We start from the raw sequence: 24827 nt of genomic DNA on the forward strand, positions 1-24827 counted from the left end.
GGAGAATGTCCCTCCCAGCAGCGCCCCCGCGTGACTGCGCTTTACATAAGCGAGGCCGCGCGCGTCAGAAGTGGCGTACTCCAGTCCAGGTCGAATCAGAGTCATCAGAAGCTCCGTGTTCGGCCCCTTTGTGTTTGATGGACGTCAGAATGAACCAGTGAACGGGCGTTCAGCGCCGCCGCGCCCGCCCTGGTCCGGCCGCACCCGCCGACCCGCCCGCTTGCTGCAGCCCGCAGCCCGCAGCCTGCCGCTGTCGCTGCCACCGCCGCGGCCGCCAGGTTGTGCTTCAGACTGTCAGATAAAGCGGCGGGCCGGGCCGGCGGGGCAGCGAGCACGGCCCGGGCCGGACATGGCGGCGCTCTACGCCTGCACCAAGTGCCACCAGCGCTTCCCCTTCGAGGCGCTGTCTCAGGGGCAGCAGCTGTGCAAGGTGCGCGGGCTGGGGCGGCGGCCGGGAACTGGGACGCTGGAGGCGCGGCCCGGAGCCCCCTGTTTTGCTGGGATGCCCGGCGGGGCCCCTCGGGCAGGGCGTGGCAGGCTCTCCTAGCTGAGGAACCGCACCCGCCCCGCTGGGGGCTGGCGCGGCACGTTGGGGGGTCCCGGACCCAGTCCAGGCCCCGGCGGCCGGCTTGTCCGGGTGCTTAGCAACCGCGTGGGATTGTTCTCGGACCCTGTGAAGTCGGGGGAGGGGACAACAGGTCCCCTGCTGGCCCCGACGAGCCGCGGGAGAGGTCCTTGGGCTGGTTTCCCCGCCGCCGAGGTCTACGTGGTTGCAGACTGAGGGACCCCGTGCCCCTCCTGGTATTGAACTCGAGTTGGGTGCTGCCTGGGAGGGGCGTCTCGAACTCGGGCGCCTCAGAGACACTTTTCAGCCAGTCTTAGAGTTGGAGGTGGAGAAAAGCCCCTCAATCAAGAGCACGAAGCAAAAGAATGGTTTTCCAGCGTCCAGTTGGTGCCCTTACGTCCTCGTCCTAACCAGCTGTTGATCAGTTTTTACCCCTGATGGTCCAAGTTCTCTTTTTCGTTTAAATTGCTTCATCCTGTTTTGCCAATTTAAGTGAATACAAGAGCTGTGTGAGGCGGCAGTTAAAAGTCATCAAACCAGCCTTCATATATGTGTTATATATATGCAAGCAATAATGATTTTTAATCCAGCACTTCATTTCACAAGTGGACCTGCTCAAAAATCACCAAGTGGCAGTGGCACAACTGGTCTAGAAGACAGGACTTCTGAGGCTTATTCATACCTTTGTTTTACAATTTATGACTACAGTGTAGTCCCATGTAAATTCTGACTTAACTCCCACATCAATTCAGGGCAGTGATGCCAATGTTATGGAGGGGAAAAAAAGGTTAAGTGACTCACTTAAGCACAGTGGCTATGCTGGGAATAATACCCAGCTCTATTGGGTACTGAAGGCTATTAACATTTTTCACTGCCTTTAAAAATTATATCCTCATTTCATTTCAGGAATGTCGAATTGCACACCCTGTTGTGAAGTGCACCTACTGTAGGACTGAATACCAGCAGGAGAGGTACAGTTCGTTGACCATGAAAGAAGTTAATAGGATTTTTTTCTCTTAAACTCTAATCGGTTGAATTTCAATGTATAGATCTGTAATCAGTTGCATTGTTATATCTGTAGTCAATTGTATCATACACAAGTTCTGTAGTTTTTTTTTTATTGTAAAACATTGACAGGTGTAAAATACACATTGTTCCCTAGTTATGTATTGATGGCTTAAATTTTTTTTTTTTTTTTAAGACTTTATTGGGGAAGGGGAACAGGACTTTATTGGGGAACAGTGTGTACTTCCAGAACTTTTTTTCCAAATCAAGTTGTTGTCCTTTCAATCTTAGTTGTGGAGGGTGCTGTTCAGCTTCAAGTTGTTGTCCTTTCAGTCTTAGTTGTGGAGGGAGCAGCTCAGCTTCAGACTCAGTTGCCTGTTGCTAGTTGCAGGGGGCGCAGCCCACCATCCCTTGCAGGACTCCAGGAATTGAACCAGCAACCTTGTGGTTGAGAGCCCACTAGCCTATGTGGGAATCGAACCAGCAGCCTTCGGAGTTAGGAGCACGGAGCTCCAACCACCTGAGCCATCGGGCCGGCCCCTGATGTCTTAAATTTTTGAAGTTAACTTTTTCCAGATTCTTGGTCATTTTATATTGTGGTTAGGATCTTTATGATACAAAGAAACCACAGTAGTAAAACATGAGCCTTATGTCTCAGTATGCTTATATACAGAGCTTAAAGACTTTATAAACCAAAAGAACATACTTTTGGAAATGTGACAATCCTGATAAAGGGTTTGTTAGTCCTGGTCAAATTTGAAACTCACTTGCCTTTACCTTTGCCTTGTGTGAATCTCATTTTACAAAGTGTGAAAAACACTTAGGTGTGAATGAACACACATCTTTGGGGGACTTTTCTATAGCAGCAAAGTGATTCATTGGTATAGTAAGTTCAACTTTTAAGGTCATGGATAGTGCCTTAAGCATGGTGGGGATCTATTTGCTAGCTCACCCATGGAAACATACAGTATATACTACAGAACCTTTATGTTTTAGCTTTTACATTTAGATTTAGGATCCGTCTTGAAATAATTCTTGAGGGGGAGATATGAAATTTGACCCTTAATTCACACAATACTTAAAAATTAATTCAAGTTGGATCATGGAAATATTTTTCCTTTGCATGTTTTCTAAGCTGTCAGGCTTATTTGTGTGTATTCAGTAATCTCAGTATAAACTGAAATGTTCAGCATCACAGAATCACTGATGCTGATCTTTCTAGAGGTCTCTCAATGTACTTCACTTCTTGTACTGCCTTTTAAAAAATGTTGGAATGTTGCCCTGGAAAATACTTTGTTTGAATATCTCATTGTAATTTAAATGTTTTCTACTTTGAGGTTTTTCTTTTGTCTGTTTTAACTTTATGGTGACTTTCATAGGAATTGTATGGTAAAACAGTCACAAAATAGTGAATAGGCTGGATTTTTGTGTGATTTTTATTCTAGCTCCAGAATATTGTTTAAACTATTTTTGCATATCAAGCATTTGTTTGTACCTCCGTTCATGAAAGGTTAGACTTTATTTGAAGATGATGTTTTTCCCCAAGGCAGTTTATCAGTTCAGGCATTTAGGTAATATTATGAGCTCTGGATCTTCACAAGGCAAAATACGTTTTTTGTGTCAGTGCTTGGCTCTTAGAGAAATTAGAAATATTGGTCATAGCATCTATTTCCCCACATCTGGATATTTCATATACTTTTACCTACAGAGGAGAGCATAAATGAAGAAAGGTCAACATGGATAGAATCTCTGAATTTGTTTATATTCCAAACACATATACTTAATCTTTGCCTCAAATTTCTCAGCTATTCATCTAAGTTGAGGAGAATTAATTTCTTTTCTGCTAGTCCATTTCAGTCTAACATAATATTCTTTTGAGGGTCCTCTCTATATCTAATAATTTTACTTAGTGATACTTGGACATGTTATAATCAGAAATAACTCACTATTTTAAACCAAAGCCTCATTTTTATCTGAGCCAATAAAATTAATAACCACAAAATAATAAAAGAGCTATTGGCCAGATACTCAACATTCAGTTAACCAAGTGTCCAGACCATATTTCACCTTGGCACTTAGCAGTGAGCAAATTCCTTGGGCTTAAGGAGGACTCAGTATTCAGATGTTCTAAGTAAAACAACTTTTTTCTTATGAAAGCCTTGTGTCTTTTTTCTTTCTTAACAGTAAAACCAATACAATATGCAAGAAATGTGCTCAGAATGTACAGTTGTATGGAACGGTAAGTAGGATTTCTCTGTATCTAACAGTGAGTGCTCAGGTCTCTTGGAACCTTACATTCTGTGGACTATTAATGTAATTACCATATTTTTATTAGAAGAACTAGTTATATGTTATTACTTGATCATAAAAATGTATCTAGTGTTTGAGTTTTCGAACTTAGCTAACACTTAGTATTGAGTTTATAATCACTGTGTCAGGATTGTGATTATAATTTTCCTGAGAGGCTTCGGTATCCAGTATGGAAAGAGGAGGAGAAAGATGGATCCTATGACTTAACCTCTTTGTTTGATAACAGTTGACTATTCATTCTGATGAATGATTTTTTCTCTCTCAGTGTTAGTGCCTGCTATGTCCTTGCAGGCACTTCTCCCAACATGTTTATACACTGATAATGGCAAAGAGGCCTTTTCAGAAATTTGGAAGCACTTGCTGATTTCTCCAGAGAGCTGGTTCTATTGAATTTCTCACAGAAGTCACAGCACATACACTAATAGATTTTTGTTATTTGTTCATTTATTTTAAAATCAGTAGTCTTCCACATAAAAACACTTTACATAGTGTTAAGAATTGGGTTTCACTTGATCAATGTAAAAGGAAATTTATGATGTTCGGAATACGTTTTTACCATGACTAATGGACTGTGTAATAAGAATCATTGCTTTCAAAAGGTATTGGTATTTTATAATATACTCACTTGACCCTTTTTTTTTCTTTTTAAGCCCAAACCTTGTCAGTATTGCAATATAATTGCAGCATTTATTGGCAACAAATGCCAGCGCTGCACAAATTCAGAGAAGAAGTACGGACCACCATATTCTTGTGAACAGTGCAAGCAGCAGTGTGCATTTGACAGGAAAGATGACAGAAAGAAGGTAAATCTCTGTGTTTTTATTTTTGTTCCTTTCAGAAATTAAGGTGGGCCAATTGTGTTAAAAAGACATATAACAGAGAAAGATTTCTCACCTCCTTTTCTAGTTCTGTTATTGACCTTGAGGAAGATATTAAGCCTTTGTTTTCTTCATTTATCAAATATGGACCAATATCTGTAACACCTCATGAGTTAGTATTTCATGAGAATCTGAATTGTAGTGATCAATAGCCCACATAAATGAAGTGGTGATTGGCATGATTGTGTAGAACTCTGTAAAAGAGAGATTGTGACTTAAGCAAGATAGAATAGTATTATTAGTTTTACTGTCTGACTCTTTAAATATTTCTGTCTGATTGAAGTTAAAGATCACATGAAGATGACATAAAGGGTGAAATGATGGTACCTTGGTGGAATCAAAATAGTTTAGATTTGTTCTTTTTAAAGCCCTCCAGTGGGTTCCAGTTGCACTTAGAATAAAACCCAAACTCCTTCCATGGCCCACAAGGCCAATATCTGACTCAGTCTCATTTGCCATCATACTCCCCACCTCTTACCTTGTTCCAGCCACACTAGCCACCTTCCAGTCCTGTGGAACTACCAGTCTCATTCCCATCCTTGCACTGGCTGTCCTTTTCCCCATACACCCTTTTCTAGAGTGTCTTAACTGGTTTCTCATGTCACGTCTCAGCTCAGATGCCATCTCCTCACAGAGACCTTTTACTAACTCCCTCAGTCACTCTTTCTCATATTACTATTTTATTGTCTTCGTAGCATGTAACGTTATGAGAAATTGTCTTGTTTATTTGCTTACATGTTTGTCTACCTCCACTAGAATGTGAGCTCTTTGTCCATTTGTTCTCTGCTATATTTCCAGCAGTCTGGCACACATTAGGTTTGTTCTCTCTCTGTCTCTCTGTCTCTCTGTCTCTCCCTCTCTCCCTCTCCGTCTCCCTCCCTCTCCCTCCCTCCCTCCCTCCTGTGTCCCTCCCCCTCTCCCTCTCCCTTCCTTTTCCCTCTCTCCCTCTCTCTATCTATATAAAAATATATATATGTAATTAATAAGAGTCATACTTTGTTGAAAATTATCTCCTCTCCCTTTTAATTGTCTTATCTGACATTGCCAAAATATTAATCTAAAATTATCTTCCAGTTTATTGTTATTTTATTGAGAAAAATTATCGTTCTCATTTTCTAGTTTTTTAAAAGTGACTGAACTGATTGTTTTATATATTTTTTTTATTGAGGTATAATTGACATACAACTTTATGTTAGTTTCAGGTTATTATGTAATGATTTGATACTTGTATATACTGCAAAATGATCACAGTAAGTCTGGGTAACAGTCATCACCATACATAGTTACAGAGTTTTTCTTCTTGTGATGAGAACTTCTAAGATCTACTCTCTCAGCAATTTTCAAATATGCAATACAATATTATTAACCATAGTCACTATGCTGTATAGTACATGTCCATGACTTATTTATTTCGTAGCTGAAAGTTTTTTTTCTTTACCCATTTTGCCTACCTCCCACCTCTGGCAACCAACAATCTGTTTTCTTTAATAATATTTTTTGAATGAAAGAATTTAGTATGGATACTCTTTTTCAGTGTGCAGAGGTGCTTTTCCGAGATGCTTAGGCTCTCAAGAGCTGACTCTTGCTAACCAAATTCATTAATTTACAATGGGAGGATATAACTTTCCAGTGACTAGAATACTCCTGCCTGCCAACCAGGTACCTCTTCCCTGAATTAAGATACTGTAGAAGTTGAATTAGTAATCAGGAAGTAGCATATAATAATAGTTGGAGCACAAGCAGTCCCCCAGACCTGTGCTAGCTGAATGGTCCTGGGCAAGTTACTCCCCTAATGCATCAATTTCATCATCTTTCCAGTGGGACTAACTGTAGCTAGTTCACAAGGACGTAGGGAGATTTAATTGAAATAGGTATATAAAACCCTTAATTTTGAGCCTAGCACATAATATAACTCAATTAATGGTACCTATTTATTATTAATTGGATTACACTAGAATTCATTAAGTTTCTACTTTCTTAGTTACAGTCCTACTTTAAGAGTTTGGATATTTTTAGACATCCTCAGTCACGTGTTCATAAACTTCAGGAGGGCTCAGCTTAGGAATTGAAGGTGGGTGATCTGGACTCAGAATGCCTGGGTTGAAATCTTGGTTCTGTGACTCTGGGCAAGTTAACCTATCATTGCTTTAGTTTCCTTATCTGTAAATAAGGCTGATCAGACCTCATTGTTATGACGATTGAGTTGTTAGGTGTAAAGCCCTTGGAAAGGAATCTGGTACATGATAGATTTCTTTATGATACTTTAATTTTCAGAGGGTAATTTTATTTTTTAAAGTTCATTTTTAAAGGAGAGATCTGAAATAAAGTGTCCTGTGGTTTGGTGTGCTATTTTTATGTTCAGTGCTGGCTGTCTTTCAGTGAAGTTGCATTGTTCAAACCCGTCTTCAGGGAAAGTTCTTTCCTGAGCAAGTTCTTCCGAAGTGTTTTAAAATCAGGCCTTCAGGCCATATCCCATAACTATGAAATGAACCAGATTGAAGTTTGGTTTCAAAATTCGTTTATATATTTATTAACAAATAATTAAATGCTTATCATGTATCAGACACAGTTCGAGGTATTGGACTAAATAGACTAATGGACTAAATAGAAAAGACTTTACGCTCACAGAGCTTGTATTCATGTGTATGAGACAGAGATGGGTGAGAACAAACAAGGAGATAAATAAACACAAATTTTAGATGTAAGTGCTGTAAAGAAATAGAGTGTATGGTAGTGAGTGGCTGGGGAGGCTAATTTACTTTCGAGTTGAAACTAGAATGAGAAGATAGCAGCCAGGGCATCATGGGCGGACAAGGATTCCATGGATAGGGACCAGCTATGAAAACACCCCGAGGCAGGGGTGAGCTTGGCACATGAGAAGAACAGGAGGTGGAGTGAACAAGGGGAAGAGAAAGGTAATAAGGTTATAGAGGCAGGTAGGGGTTACATTTAGGTCAACGCAGGCCATGGTAAAAAGTTTGGATGTTATACTTAATAGGATGAGAAACTATTGTGTTTTTTTTTTTTTGAAACTATTGTGTTTTAAGGCTAGGCGAGATATAATCAGACTTACATTTAAGAAGCTCTCTTTGGCAGGTAGGTGGAAATGGTTTATAAGAGTCAAGAGCAGAATTAGGGAGCTCACTTGGGTGGCTCTTGAAGTTGTGAGATAAAAGAATAGCTTTCCTTCGATGGGAGCAGTGGAGTTGGAAAGCAGTGCATAAATTCAGACTAATGGACTTGCTAATGGGTTGGAGAGGGAGGGTGCAAAGAGGATTTTGTTAACAAGGTAAAAATACTTTACATACATGATGATATGGCCTACTCGTGTTCAAGATGGGGCACAAGATCTAATTTCAGGAATAAGACATGAAAATGGAAGTTCCATAGAATACCAGCACATTCCTCCCCACCCTGAGTAATTCCAGCCAGTTCTGCTGCTCCATCACCTGCACTCGGCTGCTTCACAAACAGTTTCGCAGCCTGGGTGCTGCACAGAGGCACCCCAGCTTCACGGAGGGTTTGGAAGCCCACTTCTGCTTTCCTAGCCCTGTGCTCTGCTCCTGGTGCACAGCTACTTCTGCCCAAAGGGATCAATTTTTTTCTAATTGAAAGTGCCATGGTAGGCCACCTCCATGTACTGGGGCCCTGGAAACTACTCGCCCATTGGTCTTTTTCTGGGGACATTCTGTCTGAGAAAAGATATCCAGCATATCATATTGTGAGCCATTTATAAGGTATTAAAATTGAAGTATAAATTTTATATTTCGTCTTCTGTTTTCTCCGTGCTGAATTTTCCTTAACAAGCACCATGGAGATATTTATGTCTTGAAACTCTTGTGGGAACTTTACTCTGGTCTGTGTTTGTTAAGGTGAAGAAAAACCAAACAAAAGGATGCATAAAATTAGTAACTTTTCTGTGTCTGGCACCACGCTTTACCTGCATTATGTCACTAAATCCTTGCAACAGCGCTCTGAAATAGGTACTGTTATCCCGCATTTCACAGACAAAGAAATTGAGCCTGAGAGAGCTCCAGCGACTTGTATAAGATCACACAGCTTGTAAGTGACAGAGCTGGACTTAGCCCAGAGGTTCTAGCGTCTAGTACCGATGTTCTGTGGTACCCGTGTACTAGATTCCCTCTTCTTTATCTTTGTCTCCTGTCTTTCAGGTAGATGGGAAATTGCTGTGCTGGCTGTGCACACTTTCATATAAACGGGTCCTTCAGAAGACCAAAGAGCATAGGAAGCACCTGAGCAGCTCTTCCCGTACGAGCCACCAGGAGAAGGAGCAGTACAGTCGACTGAGTGGTGGCAGCCATTATAACAGGTAACCCCCAAATGAATAAGAGAGGATAGAGGTGCTGGTAGGTTAGATGCCATGCTCACGCAATTAGCCATAGATGCTATTTTGTATGAATTTTTCTATTCTCTTTAGTTACTAGCCTATAGCAAGAGTCTCCTTTGTCATATTTTATAATTCATGTATTTTCCAGGGGCCAGAGAGACACTCCCACAAGGGGTCAGAATATCCTGACTTGGTTTGTATTGTGTCTGAAAAGTTTGTGGAACTTAACTCCACTTTCACATGTAATGTTCTCCTCATCCTTTGAGTGGTTTGTCTCCCTGAAAGATTGGACATTTTACTTTCTGAGGGATGTAGCTTTTTTATGCATATTTGGCAAGGAGGTTGATAGATTTTCTAGGTTAGTCCTGGTGGGATCTAGTAAAAAAAAAGTCCTTTCATTGTTGTCTTAAGCTTCCTTTCAGAGTATCTATAGTGTTGTTAAGAGTTCTGGCTCTGGATTGAATCCTGCCTTTGCCAGGTTCTCTGTATGGGATCATGGGTAAGTTTTTTTATCTGTAAAATGAGGGAAATAATAGTATGACCTCATGGAGTTGTGAAGATAAATTATATACCGAGGGCGCCAAAAAAATGTATACAAGTGGACACTTTGGTCAGCAATGCTCAAGCGGTAGTTCGCCGTCATCAGAAGTGTCTGGACACTGATGGTAACCACTTTGAGCACCTCTTGTAATTGTAGAAGTCAAACGTGACTTGTATTCATCTTTTGTTATCGGTATATATTGAGTATTACCATTTTAATAGTTTTCCGTTCATAAAATGTGTATACATTTTTTTGGCACCCTCCGTAGTACATGCATAGTGATTAGTTTTATAACTGACATACAGAAGCATTCAATACATTCTGGTTACTCTTTGTTATTATTACCATTATGACTTTGTACATCTAGCAAACATTATTAAGTGCTCTCATGGGCCACGGACTCTGCCAGGAATGCAGACATAAATAAAAGCATCATGCTGCTCACCAAGAGTATGCAGTCTGGTAGGGAGGCAGACCTGTAATCAAATCATTGCAGTCTCATTCGATGGAAATGTGGAAATGTTGATTCCGTAGTGAAAACATCAAGATACAGGCATGAGAGGCAGTAATAATTAACTGCCTTAGGAAGTCAGGAAAGGAAGTCTTGGAGAAGCGCTGGTGTTGCAGCTGGATCTTAGGATGAATCGGAGTCATCAGATAAGGAATGGGCAGAGGCATCCTAGGCTGGGAATAGCATTTACAAAGACACGGAGGACATGAGACCATGCGGAACTCTGGGGAATTGCGAGTCCTTTTATGTTGCTGGAGCTTACGGTTGGGAGCTAGGGAATGGGAGGAAAAGGTATCCTGCAGACCTGGTAAGGAGCATGAACTTGATCCTGGGGTCCGTAAAAAAAATTAGTCCTGATTATTGTGGAAAATGCATTGGAGGAAAAAGAGACGGGGGCTAGTTAGGAAGCTTTTTTTAAATAAGAGTCCAGGTAAGAGATGTTACTATGAGAACCAACCTGAGGCAGTGACACCAAAGATCAAAGAGATTCAGGAAGATACTTTAGAGGGAGAATTAAATAATTTGATGAACAGATAGGTGGGCAGAAGCTGGGTGAGAAAAGGGTAATTCTCAGGTTTCTTACTTGGATGAATAGCTAGATCCTTAACTTAGAATATAGGAAGGAGAAAAGAGAAGTTCAGTTTTTTGTTTTTTTTTTTTTTTTTTTTTAAATATTTTTTTTTATTAGTTTCAGGTGCACAAGACAAAGCAAAACTTAGACGTTTATCATTTATATCCCTCACACTGTGTGACCCCCCTCCCCCCATCCACTATCCCTCTGTACGTTCCCCAAATTAATTTTCAGTTTTGAAAAGTTGAGTTTGAAGCATCAAGAATTGTTATTTAATGGGCACCTAGCCTAGAACTCAGGAGAGTATTGAACATGGGCCATTGGTAGCACATAAGAGTCAGTGGGAATGAAGATTAATTAAAAATGCAGATCCCTGTAGCCCTACTCCAGAGTTTAATTTAGTGAGACCTAGGATAGAGTGCAGGAATCTGCATTGTTTTATAAACATCCCAGGTGATTTTGGTGTAGATGTAGTGACCTGGTGAACACTTTTTCCAACCACTATGACAGGTAGTTGTTAAAGCTGTGCTCTTAGATGATGTAAGTCAGGCTGATGGCTGAGAACAGAATTCAAGAAGCGCTCAAGAAGGATGGAATGAGTGTTTGCAAAGCATATATCTGACAAAATGTTAATATCAAAAATACATAAAGAACTCATTCAATTCAATAGCAAAATGGAAAAGGGTAAATAATCCAATTAAAAATGCATAAAGGGACCTGAATAGAAATTTTTCCAAAGAAGACATACAAATGGCCAATAGATACATGAAAAGGTGCTAAACATCCCTAACCATCAGGGAAATGCAAATCAAAACCACAATGAGCTGTCACCTCACATCTGTTAGCATGGCTATATCAAAAAGACGAGAGAACGAAATGTTGGCCAGGTTGTAGAGAAAAGGACACCCTTATATACTGTTAGTGGGAATGTAAATTGGTACAGCCATTGTGAAAGACAGTATGGTGGTTCCTCAAAAAATTAAAAATAAAACTACCCTATGAACCAGCAGTCACTTTTGGGTATATATCCAAAGGAAATGAAATCAGTATCTCAAAAGATACCTGCACCCCAACATTCACTGCAGCAGCATTCACAGTAGCTAACATAACTAAATATTCTCTGATAGATGAATGGATAAAGAGATTGTGGTATATATACACAATGGAATATTATTCAGCCATAAAAAGGAAGGAAATACTGCCATTTGTGACAACATGGATGAACCTGGAGAATATCATGCTAAGTGAAATGAGTCAGAGAAAGACAAATACTAGATGGTATCACTTTTATGTGGGATGTTTTTAATTTTTATTTATTTATTAATTTAAGCTTATAAGAGTTTATTTGAGCCAAACTGATGACAATTGCCGAGAAGCAAAATCTCAACGGATTGAGAAAATGCTCCCCTAAGTGGGATATTTTTCAAAAAGCTGATTTCATAAAATAGAATGGTGGTTTCCAGGAGCTGTGGGAGGGGGAAATGAGGAGATATAGGCCAAAGGGTACAAACTTTCAATTATAAGAAGAATTAGTTCTGAGTATCTAATGTACAACAGCGTAATTTTAATTAGTATGATATTATATACTTGAAAACTGCTAAGAGTAGATCTTAAGCATTCTCACCATTAAAAAAAAAAGAGTTAACTGTGAGGTTATGGATGTGTTAATTATCTTGATCTTGGTGATCATTCCATGGGGTGTGAGTGTGTGTGTGTGTGTGTATCAAAACATCGTATCATATCCTTTACATATATACAATTTTATTTGTTAATTATTCCTCAGTAAAGCTGGGAGGAGGAAGGATGGCATGGTCAGTGGTATTGAATGTTGAAAAGAGGTCAAGTAAGAAAGGGTCTGAAGCATCCTTTGGCTCCTCAATTGGGCATTCATTAAACTGAAAGGGTTGCATACCAGTTTCACAGGATCAACTTATTAGGGCTGAAAGTGATTTTTAGTGTTGTTGTAGGATTCTGACCCCAGTAGATTCACAGAGATATAGTGAAGAAGGACGGGACTAGGAGCTCAAATATGTCAGCTGGTATCTAGTTCCAGCTTTACTATTAACTAGCTGTATATCCTTGGGTAGGTCAGTTAACGTTGAAGAAGCCTCAATTTCTGCAAAGTAGAAACAATACCTTGTGTATACCTCATACATTTATAAGATGCATGTGAAACATTGTAAAAGTACTTTTTAAACTGTAAGATAGGTTATGCTTCTTATTGAAGTTTTATTAACTCTGTACTCATACTTATTAATAAGGCAGATAATATTTAATTAAGGCTGAGCATTTTGGGCCCCTATGGAAATGAGCCTTTGATGTATCCAGGACCTATGAAATCAACACCTTGGTGGATTTTTGTTTTTGTTTTTTTAAAGATTTTATTGGGGAAGGGGAACAGGACTTTATTGGGGAACAGTGTGTACTTCCAGGTCTTTTTCCAAGTCAAGTTGCTCTTTCAATCTTAGTTGTGGAGGGCGCATGTCAGCTCCATGTCCAGTTGCCGTTGTTAGTTGCAGGGGGCGCAGCCCACCATCCCTTGTGGGAGTTGAGGAATCAAACCAGCCACCTTGTGGTTGAGAGCGCACTGGCCCATGTGGGAATTGAACTGGCAGCCTTCGGCGTTAGGAGCATAGAGCTCCAACCGCCTGAGCCACCGGGCCGGCCCCACCTTGGATTTTAATAATCAAGAATAAATAGCTCTTGCATAGAAGAGCTATGATATTGCATTGGTCTCATTTGACATTTTCATTGTGATGTTTTGTTAATCTTTGATTTCTAATGTGTGTCTTTCTACTTTTGCCGTTAAAAGCCAGAAAACACTTTCTACGTCTTCGATTCAAAATGAAATTCCAAAGAAAAAATCCAAGTTTGAGTCAGTCACAACCAACGGAGACAGGTGAGCCATTTGAAATGCATACACAGTTCCTGAAACAGGAATATATTTTAGGGTGTGCCTTGGAGCTAGTCTATGGTTGTCAGTGAACCTCTTAAGGGCACTACACTAGCTACTGGTATCTCTTAAATAAGCAGTACTGATATTTTTTTTATAAATTAAATCTTGTCATTAAAAGACAAGAACATATAATTGGATTTAATAGCAATCAAATTCTTTAGTCCACAAATAACTCACCACACTAATTCTAAGAAGTCAGCAGCTGGATGGTTTTCATTGTGATCTGTGCTTAAAGCCTCCTCCAGGCGTTGTAGGAGTCAGTCTTGACAGGCAGAACAGAGGCAAGTTGGAGTTAAGGCAGTATTGCTCAGTCTGAGGGATGATCCATGCTTTCTTAGTCTGCAGAAAGATAGCCCAGTGCAGACACTGGATCAGGAGAGAATGAGTGCATTTAAATATTTTTGTTTCATTTTAAGCCTGTCTAAATGCATATTTTTATTCCTTTCATCTCTCCTTCTCAGCAATGCTTCCTCTTACGAGCTGCTTTGTCCTAATACCCGGAGTGTCCCGTCCATGTTGGTGCAGTGGATTGCTTCCCAACAGAGTCTTGGGGCCAACCATTTTTTTGTTCCTCCAGGGACCAGCATCCTGAAGTGAGACCACCTGATACACTCTTCCCTAAAATCCTTGCAATCATTTCCATTCTGAAAACTACCCCCAATCTCAGTTCTCCCTCCTAGCTAGTGGTGCATTTGGGAGCAGACCAGCATATAAGCTTAACAGGGCTAAATTTTGTTTATTTAGGGGAGTACAAAGCATCTGTGAAGTTGAACTTTCCTGTTACCTTCTTCATCAACTTGATTTCAGACCCTGCAGGGTGTATTTTTAACTATTAGTATCACTGATTTTAAACTTCATTAATTGAACCTCCTGGAAATGCTTAACTTAGATATTCAGATTACATAGGGAAAGGAACCATAAAGCTTTCCCGTCAGGTTTACCATTCTCTGAGCAACTAGTCTGGCCATTCCGAAGAAAGTAGATGTGGCACAGATTGTCCCATCACCTCTGCCAGGTTCATGATCCTGCAAAACAACTTCAAGGAGTGAACCTTTCTGAATGCTCTGCCTTTGTAAAGGCCTAAGCCAAGACCCACAGCCTTTAGGTTCATCATTTCTGTTTTGTGTTCACTTATGACCCAGGCTGCATTTGAATGACCTGGAAAAAATTCATTCATATGCTTTAGTTTAAACAACCAGTCCTTAAAGTTTGCCTTCTTTTAGCTTATTTTGTTCTTGAGATACTGCTACTATTCTTGCTGTCCATTGCTATGGATGCACCAAGTGAAAAACTTAAAGCTTTCTGTTCAGAGTGTTTTCTTGCATCTGGTCACCAGCAGTGATTGTTTTCCTCAGGTAGGATACTGATCCTTAAGACTTAGGTACATGGTCTTTCATAATAGCCTCTGGAAAAGATCTTAAAAGATCATTTTTCTTCTTGAAATGTGCATACTTATTTTTAAAAATAGTTTACCCTAATAACTTTGGAAAATTTTAAAAAATTTTCTGCTGCCACAAAAATTATTTTCATACATCCTACAAGTTCCATTTGAAAGTTCCTGCGTTAGTAATCTAACAATCTGTTCCTCTTGTTTGCATTTCTTTCTTTAAAAGTTCATAGCACAAGGTAAATTACATTGACCTTTTTCTTTTTTACTTTTTATGGTTTTTTTTTCTTTTTTAAACTTTTATTTATCTTAAGTGTGTTTTTCCAGGACCCATCAGCTCCAAGTCAAGTAGTTGTTTCAATCTAGTTGTGAAGGGCACAGCTCACAGTGGCCCATGTGGGGATCGAACCAGCAACCCAGGTGTTATGAGCATTGTGCTCTAACCAACTGAGCTAACTGGCTGCCCCCTTTATGTTTTTTTTCTTGCTTTTCATTTTGAAAACATTCTAACAAGGCTTTATTTTTTTGACAGTCCTTTTTTAATATTACACAAACCAAAACTTTTTTACGAATATCTATCTTGAATTTAATTCTGTATCAAATATTACCAGTCTATTGTAGTTGCCTCCCAGTTTTTAATTAATCACAACCCACTTTCCTGGCCCCCCTTTTGAAATAATCCATATAGTTTTAAATTTATGTTCCTATTCTTTCATTTTTTTACCTTTTACCTTTTTCAACGTCGTGTCTTCTGCAGGTTGCTCTCTGACAGTTTCCACTGACCTGTCTATGCTATCACATTCTCCTTTTTTTAAAATATTGAGGCATATTTGAGTATTTTTTCTCCTCTTTTTCTTTAATCATTAGCCTTTTCATATTGTACAGAGACAATACATTATACATTAATTACTTTAGGGTTTTGTTTGTTTTATAAAACCATTTCTCTAATGGTTTTATACTTAAAAAACACCTCTTCTTCCTTTCATTTTCTTAAGATCCTGTAGAATTCAGTCTCCTTATATTTTCTAGTTTGTTGAAATTGTAAAAAAAACTTCAATTTGAGGAAAATCTGAGTTCATTTGTAGCTTTTTTTCCCTGAGAAAATACACCAGCTGCTTTTTGATTATATTTGTTTATTTTCTCTTGGCAATTAAAAAGCACTCTCAATGATGGGTGACACCCAGCTACACTTTGTGGTTTCTTGTTTCTAAAGGACATTCTTTTTCTTGTAGTTTTATTTTATTCTCCATCTGAAATATACCTGAAAGATTAGATGTACTCTGTGTGGCCTTTGAGGACAGACCCAGGACCAATGGGTAGGAATGACAGGGAGGCAGTTTTGGGCTCAACCCAGGGAAGATTGTTCTTATATTAAAAGCTTTTGAAAAAGGCAAGAAACTTCCTGGAGAAGTAGCGAGTTCCCTGTCATTGGAGGTATGTGGAAAGAGACTGGATCTGATTTTCTGCCTTGCTAACCTACCATCTTTCATTTTGATTCCCATCAGTTCTTATTACTCAGAAATTAGAGAGTTAGGAGGTCCAGGCCCTAACACAGGATAGACACAACCTGTTTCATCAACAGTTCATTGGTATGGGAAGACTCCTCCGTCTTTCAAGAAATAGGTAGAGCAGAGTTTTAGGAGCTTTCGGGACAACAAGTTGTTTATACTAGCCCATTACTCTATTTCATTTGTCACTCTATTAATGGGTTTAAACAGATTCTTTTGGGTTGAGGAAAGAAAGTCCTTTGGCAGGTATTAAAACTAGTGGAGACTGTGATGGGGCCTGTCAATATTTCCTCCTGCATGCCTTATTTTATTATTTTGCATTTAGTCTTTGTTACCCAGTAATTCTGCATGTTCATCAGTTATGAAAGCATTGATCCATTCTTCTGACATTCTTCTCATATGCTTCATGTAGACTGAGGGGCAATATTCTTATCAATGGATTATGTCTCCCCATTCTAGCCATAGAAATGTTTGACTTGGTAACTATGAGGAAGTATGTCCAATGGTTCAGCTTGTTATTTGGAGCTGCCACCTGTGTAGAGAAATGCTGGTTATTAGATGTGATTTAAAATGTAGGAAAGAAACAACAGCAAGGGCGAACTAGAATTATTGCTATATTGATACAGGGAGTTGGGAGTCAGTATGCCAGTGTCTGCTTAGGAAAAACAGGTTTGGGTTTTACTTCAAAGGTTGCCCTGGGAAAAGTAAAGTGTTTCCTTTGGGAAGTCTCCAAAGAAAGGCAGGATTTGACCCTCTTGGCAGTGAGTCCTTAACTTCTTTTAGATCTAAGACACCTCTGACCAACCAGTTGAAGCTGTGGTTCCTCACCCTAGAAACAACCCATTGTGCACATACAATTGTACATAGAATTGTATGTATAATTTCAGGGGGTTACAGATTCCCCCAAACTGGTCCTGGTTAGGAGACTCCACTAAAAGGACAAAGTTCACCTGGCAGTCTAACAAAATAAGGTGCTGTTACTGGGAGGAATCTGTTGAAAACCCAGGTCATGATGTGACTCGGCAGTTTGCCTCTTCTTTGCTCCTTTCCTGACTGTCACAGAATTCTTGATACTAGAAGTGGCAATCAGTAGGCCAGTTGGAGTATGAGGGAAGTTGACTTGCTTCCTATGAATTTCATCTTCTTTTTATCATTTTAAAAAAGGACTGACTACTCCTGGGGTGGAGTGTAGCAGCTTCTCAGCAGCTGTACCACATACCGTGCTTGGGGGCAGAAAACAAAAGAACCAAAAGACAAGTTCTATGACGAACATTAAAGAAAAACACATGTGCTTACAATTGATCATTAATCCAGATTTTAGAGAAAATATCTAATCATAAAAAAAAATTATGACTGTGTCACACATAAATAATTGGGGATCTTCAGTGAACCTGAAAGAGAATATCCTTGGCTCTTATGAAATTAGTCCTGAATGTGAGAGAAGATGCTGCAGGTTGTGGCTTTGGTTGGTATAGTTACCTGATGACCACCTTGCCTGTTAAGTTTAATGCTGGGAATTCAAATAGTTACTCCTGCCCTTGAGCTTATAGTCGAGTGGCCTATGATGTGTCCTCAGATAGAAAAAAACTTTTCCATCCAAGTTACAATTTTTTTTTCCCCTCTCCCTTTTTCCATTCAGCTTTTCCCCAGATCTAGCTCTGGACTCACCAGGCACTGACCACTTTGTCATCATTGCCCAACTGAAGGAAGAAGTAGCCACTCTGAAGAAGATGCTGCATCAAAAGGATCAAATGATTTTAGAGAAAGAGAAGAAGGTACGGTTTAGTTAATGCCTCGCAGGCCAGAAGATGCGAGGGTAAGATATGTGGGACAGGGCATGATGCGAACTCTATTTAACTGATATTTGTTGAGTACTCACCACGGATGCTTCGAGAGAGATGCAGTGGCAAAGTTGGGATATCCTAGGGAGAGGCTTGCTGTCTGCCAGGATAATTCATGGCATGGTATTACCATAAAGAATCCACCTCAGTCGAGTGGGTTTAGAAAGTTGATTTTTCTCAGTTTTTGGAGGGAACTTCCACTTCTCGGGGAGAACTCATGATAACCAAGCTTCCAGGGATGATGTGTAAAACTACAATGCTCCCTCTTAATCACAGTGGGGCACATAGCTGAGTACTATTCTTAGTCTGAGCTGTCTTGGAAGGTTGTAATCAGAAAGTGCTGAATGAGCATGGAGTTGGGACAAGAGAAGGTAGTTACATAATTGGAATTTTTAATGCTCTCAGGCTAAGAGAACCTGATGACTGCATCTCTATTATTGGGATGGCCATGTCTGTGGGACAGTAATACTCAAAATATGTGGGCCAGGTCTCCCTCCTCCCTGGACCATGTTCAGGTAGGCCTTCCTTCATGACTCGTGTCACTTTGCTTCCATGGCTGACAGCTCCCTTCCTGAGTGACCCACTCTTTAAACTCGTTAATATCTTCAGTAAAGTCTTATTCTGGTCGGAGTCATCCTCCCTCTTTAAGGGAACTTCTTACATCCTTGTTCTGAGTCATGTCTAGTTATTTCTTATTTTCAGGTTCTTAGAGACTGTCTCATTTTTGCCTTAGTGTATTAATAATGCTGATAATAATGCCTGATTCTATTCTAATAAAGTGCTTTAAATGTATTAACTCATTTATTCTTATAACCACCCTTTGAGGTAGGAATTATTATCCTCATCATTTCATAAATGAAGAGTGCCTCCAATATTTTTCCTCTGAGGGTTTTTCAACTTCTTCAACTAGCTGTTTTCTCCATGAGGCTGTATATTTTCTTGTTCCAAGTTTGGAATGCTGTGATTCATTCCGATGGCTAACAAAGACATTTATAACATTAAAACTGTCACATGCTTTCTTTTAGTCTAATTTCTACCTCATTTTACAGAAGAGAAAATGGACCCAAGAAAATTAAATGACATGCCCAATTCACACAACTAGTAAATGGCAGAACAAAGGAATAACACGTCTTTCTGACCGTACTGTTCTTTCTACTGTGCTATGCGTCCTTCTTCCAGTAAGGTGGAGATTCATGGGAAGAGACCAGTAGTCTTGCCACTTTACTACATGATTAGCAGATGAAAGTGGACTCAAGTATATTTTCTTCATGCACTAGAGCAGAATGGCACATGAAAGGATTTTTGCAAAATAGAGACAAAATGAACACTTGTTTCTCCTGCTTTGTAAAGTTAGGATTTTAAAAGGAGCAGAGCCAAATGGTAGATTGTTCCTATAAGTTGCAGGATCAGAGTCATAGTCCTTGGCTTGGAATGCAGGCTCCTTCGTGTCCTGCCTACCTGTCTGGCCTCATCTGCCACTCTCCATGCTCCTCAGTCATGTGAACAGGCTCTGTGTTATCTCGCGGTCTCCGCCTGGACCCAGGCCGTTCTCTTTGCTTGGGTGCCCTTCTCTTTCCCTCATGTTTCAGTTGCTGCTTGTACCTTAAAACTCAGCTCACACTTCATTTTTCTGATTTAAGTATTTCTTCTCTGTGCTCCTTGAATAGCATAGTCAGTAGTAGAAGGCCTGAGGTTTGAAGTCTAGCTCTGCCATTTACTAATATATATATATGATGTTGGCCACGTTACTTAACCCTTTCTAAGCCCTGTTTTTCCCATTTATAAAATGTGAAGAAAAATATTACCCCCCACAGAGTTATCATAGTATTGAATGGAGTAATAAATGTTTGCCTGGAACAGGGTAAAAATTCAGTAAATGGCAGCAACTATTATTCTCATGGCTTCTCTCAAAACATCAGTCAAATGTCATTATAATCATTGATTTATTTCGATGTGGGTATTAGGAGGTTTACATGAAATGTTTAAAACCTGCTAATGGTTAATTATCAGAAATACTACTTCAGATTTTGTGTAATTTTCAGGAAATCTTTGGAAAAAATAGGATTTGGAATTCCCTGGCTTTGGTTTAGGTATAGATCTTCAGGAGAGCCCTGGATTTCATTAATTTGGGGGACCATTTAGCTCTCTGGTATCAAAATATTTTTCATTTGCTCAGAAATTTCTTCTGGTCACTCTGCCTTTTTTCCCTCAGATCACAGAGTTGAAGGCTGATTTTCAGTACCAGGAATCTCAGATGAGAGCCAAAATGAACCAAATGGAAAAAACCCACAAAGAAGTCACAGAACAATTGCAGGTGACTGCTTATTTTGTGTGGTAACGCATGTGTATTTAGCTGATTGTATTTTAAGTGATCATCTCTTATATATCTTTTTTCTCAAAGTATTGACAGATCACAATAATCTACATTATAGGTGTATTTTATTGTTTTACTCTTGGATGTGTTTTGAAATTTTTCCCTCAAAAACAGTCGAATTATTAAATGTAGTTTTTGATTTTGGATAAACCAAATGTGATCCCAGATGTCTGAATCATAAATTCTGTTCATCCAGTAGATTAAGGCACTCCATGGTTTGTTTGTGTTGGTAAAGCATCCTTTTGTAACAGTGGATCCCAAAAGACGGAAGTACACTGATTCACCTCCAGCAAATGTTTTCTTTCCCCTGAACCTAGCCCTAGAATCTTCTATTGTTTTCCACCTCTGGAATTTGTTCATCTCTTCCTGACCCTCTATATTGTCTGCCTTAGCATCTGCATGAAAAATATATCCTATCCTATTAAAATATCCCTCTTGCACTGATTTATTTTTTTATTTTAAGGCCAAAAACAGAGAGCTCCTGAAGCAAGCAGCTGCCTTGTCTAAGAGCAAGAAGTCCGAGAAGACAGGAGCTATAACCTCTCCGTGAGAGACCACACAGAGGCCCCGTGCAACAACTAATGGATTCCTGGGTTAGGGTTGGCGACTTGGCTGGTCCCTGGGAATTGCAAGCTTTCTTAAGAAATTTCTATTTTATTACAGTTATCCTTGAGTGATTGCAGTGGGCTGAATGGAAACACCTGGTTCGTGCTGTGTTATGACTGCATGCTTGAATGTTAGGGGTTTTAAGCTCTCTCGCTCTCTCGCACTCCCAATCCTCTCTTTCCCCTTCCCCCTACCTTTACTTAGTGCTACTAGCTTTGTCTCTCTCGGTACTACTCTATTTTCTTCTTTTCTCTCTCTTTTTTTTTTCCGTGGTGGTCACTGCTCAGTGTTATGTGCAGAATGATTTTTTTTTTTTGTCCATCATTGCATCCTGCCGTACCCATGAGCAAATAGTTCGGCATTAATTCCATATCACTGCCACCCTTTGAACTTTGAAAACTGCCACCTTAAGACTTGGTACAATGGATGAGGCTTTCTCTCTCCAATAAACCTTTTGCTTCAGGGTATACTCTTGGGTTTTTTTCCAGGTATATTATGTATGAACTTTGTACTATGTATAGCCAGAGTTTTATTTATTTTTTAAAAAAAGAAACTTTCTTGATAAAGGAATAATGGTAGCCTAGCTTGTTCTTGTAAAAGTGATGCCTCTTTAAAAAAAAAAAAAAGTCCTATTCTCACTTTTAGTAAAAGAATCAATTTTCTTTCTCGTTACCTTGGTAACAAGGTAAAAGAATCAATTTTCTCTCATGTTACCTTGGAGTCTTAAAAACTGATTGTTAAGGTGAAACAATTCAATGCATAAGTATGGAGTAAAGTGCCTTTTGGAGGGTTTCTTGGAAGAGCATTTAAGAAGATACTTAAGGGAGGTAGCAAAGACTTGAGCAGTCTGTCTTTATAAGTAAGGGCAGAAAAAAAGGTTGTCCAGGTTGTACTGGACGCTTTCCTCCCCTCCCCTTTCCTGATGGTTTTATGTGACTAATTTTAAATTCTCACACTGCCACTTTTTTTAAAAAACAAAACAAAAACCCTTTACTTGCTTATATCAGTTGTCATACTGGGCCATTGTCAGAGAACTTTTTTTATTTTTTACATGAGCAGATTCAAAATGGGCTAATATTTGAACTGCAGATCATTTTAGGGGTCAGTACAAGCTGCTCAAGTATGGACTCTGAGTCTGATGGGAAGAAATGATATCACTGTCCCTTGTTCCCACTCCTCCTCACCCACCCCGGCCTGGACACTCCCTGCTTTTCATAGACATGTGTTGAAAACAGGTGTGTCTCAGAAGCAGCTTGGCCTTTGCCAGAATTGTTCAGGTCCTGTTTTCCCTTCTTGACCCATAGGCACATGGATTTAGTTTTCTAGGACAGAGGATAAATTGACATTTCTAGCCATACTCTCAGGTCCTCTGGGTGATGTTTGTGAAAGAAATTAGAGCTGTGTAGTGTGCCATGAAACAGTAAAACCTACCTGGGAATCATTTATCAGGGGGGACTCGAGGTAATCATGAGGGCAGATGACATTTGTACCTCAGTCTACCAAAACTGTAGCAGTGAGTTTAACTTGGTAGGCATTTCCTAGAAGCAGATGCTTCTAAGTTGTGATAGCATTCTCACAAGTGAAACCATGCACATAATGGGACAGAGATGTGGAAATGGGTGGCTTCCTTCTGATAACAGAAACAATGGACCATGTTGCTTCTATATCACTCTAGTAGGGGATGTAATTTTCCCTTCTAAGCAAGGGAAAGGGCAGTGCTAAATAGTTTTATAACTTTTTGAATGAGAAGCTTTTAGGTAAAGACAAACTGTCAGATAATATTTTTCAGATGCATATATGTTGACTGGGGAAAAGATTGTGAAAAAAGTTAGTCATGGTTTTTGTTTTTGTTTTTAATTTTAAAGACTTGAGAAATTCTGTTATTTGGAATGACTATAAAAACACATACTTAGTTTTATACTAAATCTTTTTTTAAAGTCTTGGCATTTAATATAAAGCAAATCCACGCATTTTCTAACTTTCCACAAGTTCTAAAAAGGGAAGAAAGAAACCTCAGTCTTGAAATTTTGGTTTTTAAAAATCATGACACTGTTTTACCATGAAATTGAGTAGCTAACTTTTGGTAACACCTTTTGTTTATTTGTATGTTTGTAATAATGGACATTTTAAAACACAGGAATGTGTTGGTTTGTACAGACTTTGACAAATGTGTGTTAATAAAATTCATATTGACTCAAGTATAATTGTTGGTGTGTTTTTTTCATTTATTTCTTGCTAGTTCACCAATAAAACATATATCCCCTTAAGCCTAGAAAACAGTCAATTTGTCTTGCTTGTCGACTTAAGAAATTAAAAGCTTATTAACTGTGCTAAGAGGGAGTTTTATGTCCATCAGAGAATAAACTGTTTCTTTCTGTGATTTTATTTATGCAGTTTAAGTGCTTGTTTTGTTATAAGCACGATGCTAGGCGATGAGGATACAGCAGTGAAGAAAACCAACAGTTACTGTCCTCATGGGGCTTCCACTTAGTGGGGTATTGGACAACACCATTGTTTCTTGATTTTATAGTTATCATTATTCAAAATATAATAAAGGATGAATCTTAATAAGGTATGAGTGAAAGGTTTTTGAGATGTCATCTTGAGAGGAATGTATTAGTTTGAAAGCTTGGTGCTAGTAAGTTTTTAAATTAGTTACAGGTACCTCACAGATATTGTCATTGTCACATCCTAGTCATTCTTCAGTGACAACTTATATTTTCTAAACAAATGGAAGATAAGTTTTATTTTGTAGGTGCTGTGGTCTGAATGTTTGTGTTTTCCCCAAAATTCGTTTGTTGAAATCCTAACTCCCAAACATGATACCGTGTTTCCCTGAAAATAAGACCTGGTCTTATATTATTTTTTTGCTCCAAAAGATGCATTAGGGCTTATGTTCAGGGGAGGTCATCCTGAAAAATCATGTGAGGGCTTGTTTTCCGGTGAGGTCTTATTTTCGGGGAAACATGGTAGTGTTGGGAGGTGGGCCTTCCAGAGGTGCTTAGGCTCTGCCCTCGTGAATGGAATTAGTGCCTTTTTAAAGGAGGCTCCAGAGAGGCTCCCTTGCACCTTCTACCACGTGAGGACACAGCCAGAGGTGTTGGCTATGAACTAGAAAAAGGGCCCTCACTGTAATGCAAACCTGCTGGCTTCTTGATCTTGGACTTTGCAGCCTCCAGAACTGGGAGAAGTTTATCTTGTTTATAAGCCACCCAGCCTGTGATATTTTGTTATAGCAGTTCAAACAGACTAAGACTGGAAGCTATGTTTGTGACCACTTTTATTGTGTGAACTATCAAATTACATTTATTCAGGCTTGAAAACCACTGTACGGGAAGAATATAGTAGAGTATAGTGAAAGACATCTAAGTTCTTCAGGGAGGTTCAACCATTCTAAATAACACTCAGTAATTTAGCAGACCTGGG

General features: G+C 39.4%; 1 protein-coding gene across 2 annotated transcripts; it reads left to right on the forward strand.

Annotated features, from left to right (window-relative positions):
- Window positions 1-182: 182 nt before the first annotated feature.
- On the forward strand, window positions 183-23599 carry FAM76A (family with sequence similarity 76 member A). Of its 2 annotated transcripts, XM_088790719.1 has the most exons (10): window positions 183-430; window positions 1472-1536; window positions 3755-3809; window positions 4531-4683; window positions 8931-9088; window positions 13542-13628; window positions 14147-14278; window positions 18220-18355; window positions 20634-20735; window positions 21259-23599. In XM_088790719.1, exons 1-10 carry the CDS (start codon window positions 350-352, stop codon window positions 21343-21345), a joined length of 1056 nt encoding a protein of 351 aa, XP_088646845.1. In that variant the 5' UTR covers window positions 183-349; the 3' UTR covers window positions 21346-23599. The 2 variants fall into 2 exon arrangements, with proteins under 2 accessions (XP_088646845.1, XP_088646844.1); XM_088790718.1 differs by lacking the exon at window positions 14147-14278 and having other exon boundaries at window positions 193-430.
- The last annotated feature ends 1228 nt before the right edge of the window (window positions 23600-24827 follow it).

Source organism: Rhinolophus sinicus, chromosome 14, assembly GCF_057876585.1.
Source record: "Rhinolophus sinicus isolate RSI-liver-muscle chromosome 14, RSI-T2T, whole genome shotgun sequence".
In the NCBI taxonomy this organism is placed as follows: domain Eukaryota; kingdom Metazoa; phylum Chordata; class Mammalia; order Chiroptera; family Rhinolophidae; genus Rhinolophus; species Rhinolophus sinicus.